This window comes from Sminthopsis crassicaudata, chromosome 1 (genome assembly GCF_048593235.1).
Source record: "Sminthopsis crassicaudata isolate SCR6 chromosome 1, ASM4859323v1, whole genome shotgun sequence".
Classification (NCBI taxonomy): Eukaryota; Metazoa; Chordata; class Mammalia; order Dasyuromorphia; family Dasyuridae; genus Sminthopsis; species Sminthopsis crassicaudata.
In genome coordinates, this window is record NC_133617.1 from 132,270,186 (window position 1) to 132,282,954 (window position 12,769).

A 12,769-nucleotide genomic window follows, 5' to 3' on the forward strand; every position below is an offset into this window, starting at 1 on the left:
TCTGGCAGCTCTCTAAGTCTCTTTACAGTTGATCTGTTTAATGCTGACATTAAACAGTCCTGCTGCTTGGTGTTGAACAAAAGCAAGGATAAAATTATCAGATGTCCAGAGTTTTGGACTTGAGAATTAGGAAGATCTGAGTTCAAATTCTTCATCTGACATTTACTAGTTTTGTGATGCTAATTTATTCAAATGTTTTCTATGAACATCAGTTTCCTTAATAGTTAAATGGATAAAGATTTATAGATTCTAATTCATGATGTTTTTGTAAGGTTCAAATGAAATAATATATGTAAGAAACTTTACAAACTTTGCAATTTGTTATTATTTAGTTTTTTCATTATGTCTGACCCTTTATGACCTTATTTGGGATTTTCTTGGCAGATACTAAGGTGTTTTGTCATTTCTTTTTCTAGCTTGTTTTACAAATGAGGAAAAGAGTTAAATTACTTGGTCAGGGTCACACAGCTATTACGTGTCTGAAGCTGGCTTTAAACTTGTTTTCCTGACTCTAAGCTTGAGACTCTATCTAGCTAGCTGCCCCAAACTTTACAATGCTATGTATTTATTGTCATTTGCTACTTCCCATCTACTTTGCATAAGAGAGTATGTTATATATAAAATTAGGAATCAGCAAATAGTTATGTTTTACATTAAAGTTCCTAAGACCTCAAAATAAAGTAATCAACTTAGCCAGTTAATATATACTGATATATAATTAGGAATGGTATTTGGACCCATAATTTCATTGCCACAAGAAATTGCCAAGGGAGGAAATTTCTACCAATTCATTGTAGCAGTTTCTCTGAAATTTACAATCTTAAAACTTGTGATTTGACCAAAATCAAATAATCAGTGAACTATAAACATTGTAAATATTTAGCAAAATATAAGATTAAAAATGGTTCACTAAGCCTGTAATAAAAGAAATACAATGCATGTAAAGTTGTTAATAATATTGAATGAGGCTAAGAGCTTTATGGTAGGAATTAAAGACTTCAGAGTTCAAATCCAGAAATGGCTATTGTTTTGTGTGTGGCCTTGGAGTTAATTTTACTAGGCTCCTATTTCCACAAAATGTGTAATTGGTATCATAAAATGTAGTCACCAAAGAATGGACATATGGGAATTGAGTGAGCAGACTATATATATGGAAGAAAATTTGGCCTTTCATCTCTTAAGTTTCTTACTTGCTCCCTAATATTAAATCACTTAAATCCTCTAGATCCCTACTTCTATGTGACTGGATGATGAGAAATTAAGTGATAATCTCTCTGGGAAAATGAAATGCTATTCTATGAGTTGATGATCTTTTTAGTATCTACTATATAACTGTGTGCTCTATTCTAACCCAAAGTTCTAATGAAGCGCTCTTCTTCTCTTTGGCAATTCTCTTAGCATAAATCCAGGTACAATAATCTCTTAAAAATGAGAGTCTGAGTAATATCCTTTATTGCCCCCAGAACAATTCTGTACTTTATATGGAGACAATATCAGCAGGAATAAAAATTCGAAGCTGATCTTTTACTTTTGCAGAAGTATAATCTTGGGATGAGAAAAAGCAATCTGCTCTGCTACTTAGTAGCTCTATATCCTTGAGCAAGTCAAAACCTCTGAAAGACACTTTCTCCATGGATAAAATGTCTTTCCTACTATACAGCCCATTTTGAGAATTCATTGAAATTTTGTAGCTTAAAGTACTTTGAATTGCAAAGTTCAATAATATTCCTAAAGCACATATTTAAACATGAAATTTTCCTACTCAATAAACACCAGTGGCTTCCTTTTAACTCTGGGGTCAAATATAAACTCCTCTGCTTTGCAATTTGAAGCTGTTAACAGCTTGGCTTCAATCTTCCTTTCCAGTTTTATCTTGTGTTATTTCCCTTCCTGCTTTCTATAATCCAGTCAAACTGAGCTTCCTTCTGGTCCTCACACATGAGACACTATGTCTTTGTATAGGCAATCCTCCATGCCTGTAAACCATTCCTTTTTCATTTCTACCTGTTTGAATCCTCAGCTGAGCTCAAGCTACAGAAGTCTTTTTCTGTTTGTCTTAGCTGTCAATACCTTTGACAAAATTTCCTTTTATTTATTTGGATCTATCTCAGATATATTTATGTCACACTTGAGAAATTGTAAATGTGGTCTTTCCCAATAAAATGTAAGCTTCTTGAGGGCAGGTATTGTTTCAATTTTATTTTTTGTATCCTCAGTACTCAATTTAATAAACTACCGATAAGAGCATGTTGATCCATTGACAGAAATTTAATTATTTATGCCAATGATGTCTGTCATGATAAATTGGTAGAATCTATTAGTTTGCTTCACTGCTTTTACCATTACATGGGAAATGGAACTAGAGCCGTACCTAGGCGGAGTATAGGCAACAAAATTAAGATATCTCTGGTGGCATTCAGATCTCTTTGCTTGCATAGAAACAAGTGAGTTAGCAGTAATAATTACTTGAAATTTGAAGCTACCAGATGGTGTAGTCTCTTCCTCCTGTGGCCACATGTTGTCTGCATTCCTGACCCTCTCCTGTCCAACCCTTTCTCCCCAGATGTCATTCTCTCTAGCATTGGACTTTTCCCTCTAGGTTTCTGTCTCCCTCCACCTTTGCCACCAATTGAATTTTATTTGAAATGTTGATTTAGTGCATGAATTTCATGCTGCCTGCCCTGAATGCCATAATTGCTAGTTATGTCTCTTAACAGACCATCATCAGATAAGGAATGATTTGCCAGCTGTGCTTTGTTGAGTTATAATAATTAATATATGCCTCATTGGAAAAGGTTTGACTTAGAATGTGCTATGTTCTTTCTTTATCTTTCACAGCTTGAAAATTACATTGTGGAAAATATGAAGTCGGAGATGGCTCAACTACAGCAGAATGCTGTTCAGAACCATACGGCCACCATGCTTGAGATAGGAACCAGCCTTCTTAGTCAGACAGCAGAACAGACAAGAAAACTTACAGATGTTGAGACACAGGTATGTCCCTGGGGCCAGACTCGACAAGCTGTTAAACATGAAGATGTGTGTGTGTGTGTTTTTTTTTTTTTTTAAACTCTCAACAAAAACAAAGAATGCATTTCAAAACAGATTTTCAAGGATCATATGCTTACTCTATTCTATACATATTGTATCCATATTGCTAACAAAAATAAGGAATGACTAACTTATTTTGTATGGCTCTTTTGATTTAATGAGGTTTAGTAAATTTATCTTTGTATATACTTATGACAAAAAAAGGGACTGGTAAGAAGACTAATCAGCATTTAACTTCAAATAAACAGTTGGGCTACCAACTGGGAAGTGATATAAGTGTCAAGCAATATAAATCAATTTTAAGGTCAAGATACCACCTTTGATGTACATTTCAACATGTCACATTATTATGTGAACTTTCATGTATTTTCCATAATAACTTTCCAGCAGTGGTCCCTATGGAGTTTTGCAGGCTTGATAGAGAAGAGTCCACAAAGGGAATTTATTAACTAACAGGAATGTGTAGAATTTGCTGTTTTAGATGAAACAGAGTGATGCAGTGGAAGGAGCACTGGATGACAATCAGGAGACAAGAGTCTTACATTTAAGCTTTTATTACTATTCACTACCTATGTGACCTTGAGCATAGCCTTGTATCTCAATAAATTTCAGGATTTTTTTTTTTTTTTTTTTGCTTATAAAATGAAAGTTAGATTGGAAGTTATATGTGATTTATTCCACCTCTAATATGCTATGATTTTGTGGCATGTGGGCTTTAATTAACTTATACATAAGAACCTGAAGCATAATTCTGAATAGAGAAATAGTAGAAAACCCAAGACCTTACTTTTTCTGTTAATTCATAAATATTCAAACAATAATGTAGATGGAGAACCACATTATATTTTCTGCCATTAATGTGAAAATTAGCAGTTGTGATAGATCATATTCATATGGCACTTTAAGAGGCAACAAGAATAAAGAGCTTGCCTCAAAGTCTAGTATATCTTGTTTGAAATACCACCCTTTGCTCAATAGTATAGTGGATAGATAGAAGGTTGACCTGAATTCAGCTTTAGGCACTTATGAATTGGGTGATCTTGGGTAAATCACTTCTGTCCACCCCAGTTTCCTCAACTATAAAATGAAGGTAATAACAGAACCTATCTCTCAGGATATTTAGCACAATGGCTGGCATACAGCAAGAATTTAATACATGCTTGCTTCCTTCTTTTCCCTGACACAGATTTGACTAAGAGAACCTGAGCAAGTCTATTTCTCACAACTCTTTCACAGTATCTGATATAAAGAAAATGCTGATTTATATTGATAAAAATAGTTTCTTCATTATGAGTTTCTTCATTCTTTCATATGAATGAAATATATATATATATGTATATATTGCTAAGTAGAGTGAGAGATAGATATATAAATAGGTAGAAAGATGTTAGATATTTATATATTTGTACTCTCAGTGCTTTGAAAGCAAAAAACACTTAATGAATGCTTTTAAAAAAAATTTAAGTGACAACATGTTTGGTGCTTGCAAAGTATAAAATGCTATTTAAAATCTAGTTATTATCCATATATAGAGAGAATGAATACTTGGCACTCAAAAGTTATTGACAGAGATCACTTTTCTCACAATTTTGAAAGTTTGATGATCTATTTAAACACTAAGTACACTGATAGTTTCAAAAGAACCAATAAGGAAACTGTAATTTAGAGGAATAATTTACTTGAATGACATCACAAATCTAGTTCAGAGCTTGTATTCAGAAGATATTCTCACAAGAGCTTGTTTAGGTAAGAAAACTTGCTATTTCAAGGAGAAAAAGACCTTAAAGTAGGACTAAATTTTGCTCTCTGGTTATTGCTTAACTGTCTTGGAAGGTAGGTGCCAGTGGATAGGGTGCCTAGAGTAAGTAATACCTGAGTTCAAATCTGGTCCCAGACAATTATTAATTGTGTGACTGGGTCAGCCACTTAACCCTGTTTGCAGGGTTATGGCAAATGGGCTGAGATGTGGAGACAGAGTGTGAGTTTTTGTTTTTACTATAGTCCCACCCTCCAACAGTCTGAGGGACAGTGAACTGGCCCCCTATTTAAAAAGTTTGAGGACCCTGGTTTTAGATTGTTGTAGAAGAACATATCCCATTTTGTGATAAATCATGTTCTTTGCACTCAAGTCCTGATTCATGCCCAACAAAATCCATCCCAAATTTTTACTTAGGCACTTTATGTAGCAGTCATTTGCAAAAGTAGTTAGAAGACCAATTGTTTCTTTTATGTTGTCTAATTCTGCCCTGTTCCCCAGTAATAACAAAATTCTATTTTTTTTCCTTTCATTCTTTTCTATATACTGGGAGCATTATTATTTCTAAAACTGACTTTGCACCTGTATTAATGGAACATAGCTACATGATATGGTCACAGCAGGTTTGAAATATATTGTAATCTATTTTTCAAATAATAATGTACACAATTACACCAGACCATTATTTTTCTGCTTCTTTACTAATGTGGAAATATTTTATCAAATTCCATTCTTGTTCTTCCAAACTGTTTTGATTAAATATCTAATGTATGTAAAACATTTCATTAAGTTCTGAAAATACAATATTGAAATCAATATAACATTGTTAGACAACACAAGAAGAGCTTAATTTTTTTGTGAACTTCAAGATCAATATAAATCCTGCATTCTCCAAAAAAATAAAACCTAATATAGTATCCCTTTTATAGAGGCATAGCTTCTAGGAGTAAGATGATAATCTCAATTTACTCTTTCCTGGTCAGAGCATATCTGTAGTAATTTTCTTCAATTCTGGCCATAATTTGTTAGGAAGACAATATATTGAATAGTTGAAGAATAACATCTAAAGTAGAGCAAAAAGGAGAGTAAAAGACCCTTGAATCTCTCTCTGTCTTCGGAAATCTGGTAGAAGAAACTGGGAGACATTTAATCTGGAGAAGAGAAGATTTCAGCTGGGTAGAGTTGGGAATGGGGAAGGCATAATATCTAGGCTCATGTAATTGAAGGACTGTCAAAGGTCTTGTCAAAGAAATATTAGACTTGTTCTCTTTGACACTAGAAAGCAGAATCAGGACCAATGGATGAGAATTAATTTAATCTGATGTCTGGGGAAATCTTAATAATTAGAGTTTCCTCAAAGTTATTAATATGTTTTAGGAAGTAAACAATTTCTTCTCATAAATAAAGTCTTCAATCAGATAATTAATGACTAGCAGTCTTAGATTGGACTAGATGACTTCTGAGGTCTATTTCAATTTTCAAGTTCTGGGACTCAATGGCATAGTTCTTGCCTTGAGAATATTACACTATAAATAAGTGTAGATAGAACTTTATAATATAAAAGTGGTATATAACATATAATCAGATGAATGAGTCACAGTAGCAACTCATTGGTCACTGGATTTGAGGCCAGTGGATCTGGGCTGAATTTCATCGCTACTTTTTATACTTTCTACCTGTATGATCTGCACTTAACTAACTTCTCTGGGTTTCAGTTCTCCTAATGATAAAAGGATGAAGTTAAACTAGATGATTCCCAAAGTCTTCTCTAATTTTAAAATTCCATGACAGTTATGTTATAACAAGCTTATGGGTTAACAACAACAACAACAATAAATAATAACACTAATAGGTAACATTTATATAATGTTTTAATGTCTTAACAAAGTACTTTGCAACTATCATAACATTTTATTCTTGCAATAACCCTGGGAGATGGGTGTATCTAGTATGCCCTTTTAATATGTGAGGAAACTGAGACAGACAGAAGTTAAATAACTACCCAGAGTCATATGGACAGTAACAACTATCCTGCCTGAAGTACTAGTTTTATAATGAGCATATATAACTATCTTTTTATTGGATACTATCTATCTTAGTACAGCTTTTTTTCCTCCATAGCAAGAACTATCTATTCAAATCTGTCTCCCTCAAGGTTACCTTCCTCAACTATTACAAACCACATTAATCTCTAAACTGCACTAGAATATAATTTTAAAATTACTAATAGTTTCATGTATATGTTAAGCCTATTTACCCAAATAAAATTAAGGATAGGGATGGCATATTATGTTTATTTTTATATTACCTTATAATGAATAATAAAATGTCAGTCACATAATTAATGTTTGGTAAACACTTCTCAATAAACATTGATTGATAAAAAAACTACATAATTGACATTGGCTGGTAGCTTGGATAAAAAACTTTTATTAGTGTAATAGACAATTTATAGGATCTGAAGTCAGAGGAATACAGTCCAAATCCCAGGTAGGTCAATAGGCAAACCACTTAATTTCTATAGGCCTGAATTTACACATCTGTGAAATAAGGGAAGGGTTAGAAGATTAGAATTAAGGTCCCTCTTTGATCTTTGGCAGAATGTAAAATACATGAAATGCCAAGTTCAGTGGATTATGTCTTAATGTTAGAGGATTCAACTAACCCATGAAATGAAAGAATTGCAGAATGAAGTACAAAATGAAATGCAAAATTTGATGAATATAAGAACCATACTTGAAAACTAAAGATATCTACAAAGTAAAACTAAAGGAATAGAAAAAACAATTTATGTTATATTTTCTTCTCTTATAACACAACTATTATACCTCAGGCAAGTAATCATTATTTCTTCCCTCCTCCCCCCCTCCCCCCCATGCCACTTTGGATAGTTTAAAAAATTTTTATTTGCCCATATTTTATTGTCTATAGCAATTCTGGGTCACAGAGGAGAACATTTGTGGTTGGTCCCATGGGAGAAAGGACTTCATTTCTTCTTCTTTTTTATTAATATATTTTATTTTCTTTTATTTGTTCATATTAAGACAATCTTTAAAAGTTTTTTTAATCCAATTTGATCCCTCCCCCCCATTTTCCCTCTCCTCCACTTGAGACAGTAAGCAATAAGATATAGGTTTTACATATACAATCATGTAAACATTTCCATATTAGTCATTTTAAACAAGAAGAAAGACAGAAAGAAAATGAAAAACAGCTTGCTTCAGTCTGTATTCAAACAATAACTGTTTTTGTTGTGTTGTTGTTTTTTTTTTTCTGGAGGCAGATAATACACTTCATCATGCTGAAAATAGTTAAATCTTTCACAGATTTTCATCATACATTATTGTTGTTACTAGTAAATGTTCTCTTGGTTCTAATCACTTCATTTTGCCTAAGTTCATTTAAGTTTTTTCAATTTTTTTTCTGAAATCATCTTGTTTATCATTTCTTATCACACAATAATATTCCATCAAAGTTATATATATTATAGCTTATTTTGCCATTCCCCACCTGCCACAGTTTCAGAGCCAAGAGAAGTTCCAGCCTTTGCAGTTTCAGTGGCTCTTCCTGACTAAAAACCAAGTGCAGACCAAGAGAGAGTGACCATACTTGTCCCTGGATCACAACACATTGGAAACATTGCAAATTTGCACACTCTCGAGAAATAGTTCTGAAAAGAGAAGAATGAAAATTTATTAGTATAAAGTCATTCTCCAATTAACAAATGGGTTAAAGGTAATCAATAAGTAGTTTTCAAATGAGGAAATAAAAGCTATATGTATCCATATGAAGAAATGCTTTAAATCACTTTTGATTAGATAAATGCAAATTAGAGCAACTCTGAGATATCACTTTATGCCTATCAGACTGACAATTATGACAAAAAAGTAAAATAATAAATGTTAGAGAAGACATGGGAAAATATGGGCATTAATGCATTTTTGGTGGAGTTGTGAACTGATCCAATCATTCTGGAGCACAATTTGAAATTATGGACAAAAGGAAACAATACAATGCATTCCTTTTGATCCAGCAATACCATTACTATGTCTGTATCCCAAAGGGATCATAAAAAAAGGGAAAGAAATTACTAGTGCAAAAGTATTTATAACAGCTTTTTGTTTCAGCAAAATATTGGAAATTGAAGTGCTACCTATCATTTGGGGAATGGCTGAACAAGTTTGTGTGATATATGAATATAATGGAATACTATTGTGCAATAGGAAACACTGAAGAGGCAAATTTCAGAAAAACCTGGAAGGACTTGTATGAACTTGTACAAAATGAAATGAACAGAATTAGGAAAGCATTGTACACAGTAACAGCAGCATTATGTGATCAATTCTGAGTTATTAGTTTTTCTCAACAATTTAATGATCCGAGATAATTACACAAGACACATAATTGAAAATGTTGTCCACATCCTGTTAAAGAACTGATGGACTCTAAATGTAGATAGAAACATATTTTTTACTTTATTTTTTCCCATTTTCCCCCTTTGGATCCATTTTTCTTTTACAACTATGAGAAATATGGAAATATGTTTTACATGATTGAACATATATGTATATAATATGTGTATATATGTATACCACCTATATAAAACTGCTTATTTTAGAAAGAAGAGAGAAAATGCAGGAAGAAAATTTTGGAGCTAAAAATCTTATAAAATGAATGCTAAAAACTGTCTTTACATATATTTGGGAAAAAACAAAATACTATTAAAAAGACATATGTATTAGATGATAAAAAGAAGGGAGAATTAAGAAAGAAAATGATCAGAAAGAAAACAGACTTTTGAGGAGCAAGAGGATAAAGAGAGAGAAAGACATAAGAAAATAGAATTGAGAGGGAAAGTTTGTAATCATAAATATACATGTGATTGTAGTGAACTCCCTCATAAAATAGAAGCAAAAAGCAAAATAGATTGATAATCACAGTATAACAATATATTGTTTATAAAAATACATGAATTAAAATGAGTCATATAGAGTTAAAGAGTTAGAATAGAATCTATTATACTTCAGCTAAAGCTGAAAAAAATAGATGATGATCAGGATCTCAGACAAAATAAAAAGCAAAATAAATCTAGTTAATAGAAATAATTAGAGAAACTACATTTTTGGTAAAAAGTACCATATATAATGAAGTCATATAAAATTTTATGCAAGTTTATCTGATAAACTCTTCATTTTTTAAAAATATAGGGAACACTGAAATTTATAAAAATAAGAGCCATTCCCTAATTGATAAATGGCCAAAAGATAAGACAGAAGAAGAAATCAAAGCTATCTATAGTCACATGAAAAAATTCTCCAAATCACTATTGATTAGAAAAATGTAAATTCTTAAAGCTCTATGATACTACCTCATATTTAGCAAAACTAACTTACTGGAAGGGTAGAGGGAAAATAGATATACTAATTAACATTTTGGAATTGTGTCCCAAAAGCCATAAAACTGTACAGAGCCTTTGACTCAGCAATGCCATTATGAAATCTGTATGTCAGAGATAAAAAAAAAAAAAAGAGGAAAAAAAAAAGAACAGAAAAAGGACCTATCTATACAAAATATGTATAGCAGTACTTTTTGTGGTCATAAAGAATTGGAAATTGAGAGGATCCTCTTCAGTTGATGACTGGCTGAACAAATACTGGGATATGATTGTGATGGAATAGTATTGTACTGTAGGAAATGACATGGAAGATAGTTTCATAAAAATAAAAAAAATAAAAAATAGAGAAAAGACCTATATCAACTAATCATCAATGTTATGATGATGATCAATTGCCAAGGACTTAGTTACTTTGATAAATAAAATAATCCAAGACATTTCTACAGGACTCATGATGAAAAATGCTATTTCATCTCCAGAGAGACTGATAAACTCTGAGTACAAATTGAAATATTGCTTTCTCACTATTTTCTTTGCTTTTTTTGTGATATGGCTTTTAGGGATATATATTTTACATGATTTCACATGTAAAATTGATATCATTTTTCTTGCCTTCTCAGTAGATATGTAAGGAAAGAGAAAATTTGGACCTTAAATCTAAAAATAATTTTAAAATCAATGATATATGTATACATACAGAGAAACATATATACACATTCACATATGTATATATGTATTTCCAAAAGAAAGTATAGATTTGATTGTGTTTCCCTCCCTATTCAGTACAATATAATTACTCCCTCCTACCTCCAGAATAAACTATAAAGCTTTCTGCTTGGCATTTAAAGTGCTTGAAATTAGACAATTATTGATAATAATAAAGCTTTATTTAAGAGTTGCAAAGCACTGTACTTATTAGATCTCTTTTGATAACTTATGTAAAATGCTTTTTAATCCTTGAATCACTTCATAAAGACTATCTATTAATAATAATAATAATAACTTGGCTTGTCCTTACTTTTCCAGTCTTCTTATTTATTATTCCTTCCTTTGAACTTGAGATTCACGCAAAGTGATGATTCTTCCCACATAAAAAAATGCTTCATCTCCCAATACAAACTTCTCTTTTGGCATTTAAAGCCCTTCTCAGTCTGTCTTCAGTTAACTTTTCCAGGCTTATTCCACAACAGACAGCTAGGTAGTACAGTAGAAAGCAAACTGACCCTGGAGTTAAGAAGACATTAGTTCAAAGGCAGCCACAGAAACTTATTAGCTGTGGCATAGTGAGCAAGTTATTTAACCTTTATATACCTCAGTTTCCTCATCTGTAAAATGGGGATAATAAAGGTATCTACTTCCTAAGGTTCTTATAAGGATAAGATAATATTTGTAAAGCATTTTGCAAACCTTAAGGCTACACACACACACACACACACACACACACACACACACACACAATTTCTCTTCACATACAACTTAACAAAATGGTGTGGCTTGCAATTTTTATTCCATCTCTCGAATCTATGATTTTGCAAGAGTTTTGCTTGGGATAGATTTCTTCCTGACCTTTATGTCTTTGTCTTCTAGGCTTGTTGTGAGTGCCAACTTCTTCATTTTCAATTTATATATGTAATAGATTCTATACTACTTGGGGACAGGACTGTTTGTTTTTTTGGTCATTTTTATTTTTACTCTGGCTATATGTCTTATGTGCGGTAAACACTTAAGGAATGCTCTTTCAATTAAATTTGATTGACTAAGTCATGGAGAAGAACAAAAAAGCAATAAATGTCAAATTTGAGGCATCTCCTGTAACACTAGTGTAATAAACAAAGAAATACCTTTGCTATCTAGAAAGTGGTTGTCCTGTTTTACTCCTGAATTGGAAAATACAAATATTTTTAACAGAGCAGCTAGGTGGCATAGTGGATAAAGTACAGGGACTGGAATCAGGCAGGAAGACTCATCTTCCTAAGTTCAAATCAACTTTAGAAACTTACTCTGTGGCCTTGTGTAAGTCACTCAATCCTGTTTGCCTCAGTTTCTTCATCTATAAAATGAATTGGAGAAGGAAATTACAAACCACTCCAATATCTTTCCCAAGAAAAGTCCAAATAGAGATAGCTAAGTGACGCAGTGGATAGAGCACCAGCCCTGAAGTCAGGAGGACCTGAGTTCAAATGTGACCTCAGATACTTAACACTTTCTAGCTATGGAACCCTGGACAAGTCACTTACCCCCAGTTCCCTCAGCAAAAAAAAAAAAAAAAAAAAAAAAAAAAAAAGTCCAAATGAGCAGTAACTAGATCCTCCAAGAGGCTTTGGAATCAGAAGGATCTGAATTCAAATGTGACCTCAGATATTTAACATTTCCTAGCTATGTGATCCTAGGCAAGACACTTAACCCTAAATGTCTTACAAAAAAAAAAAAAAAAAAAAAAAAAAAAGAAAATCCCAAAAGGGATCACGAAGAGTCAGATGTGATTGATGAATAGCAACAAAAAAAAATAATAAATAAATAAATAAAATAAAATAGAAAAATGTAAGTACTCAAAAAACAACAATTCA

At 32.3% G+C, this 12,769-nt stretch overlaps 1 protein-coding gene across 2 annotated transcripts in view; it reads left to right on the forward strand.

The window, feature by feature from the left end:
• The window catches only part of ANGPT1 (angiopoietin 1), a 315,373-nt gene that overhangs the window by 160,449 nt on the left and 142,155 nt on the right, over window positions 1–12,769 (forward strand). For both annotated transcript variants that reach the window (XM_074267098.1, XM_074267107.1), the window contains exon 2: window positions 2,839–2,994. In XM_074267098.1, coding sequence (XP_074123199.1) covers window positions 2,839–2,994 — 156 coding nt within the window. The remainder of the gene's footprint in view (window positions 1–2,838; window positions 2,995–12,769) is intronic.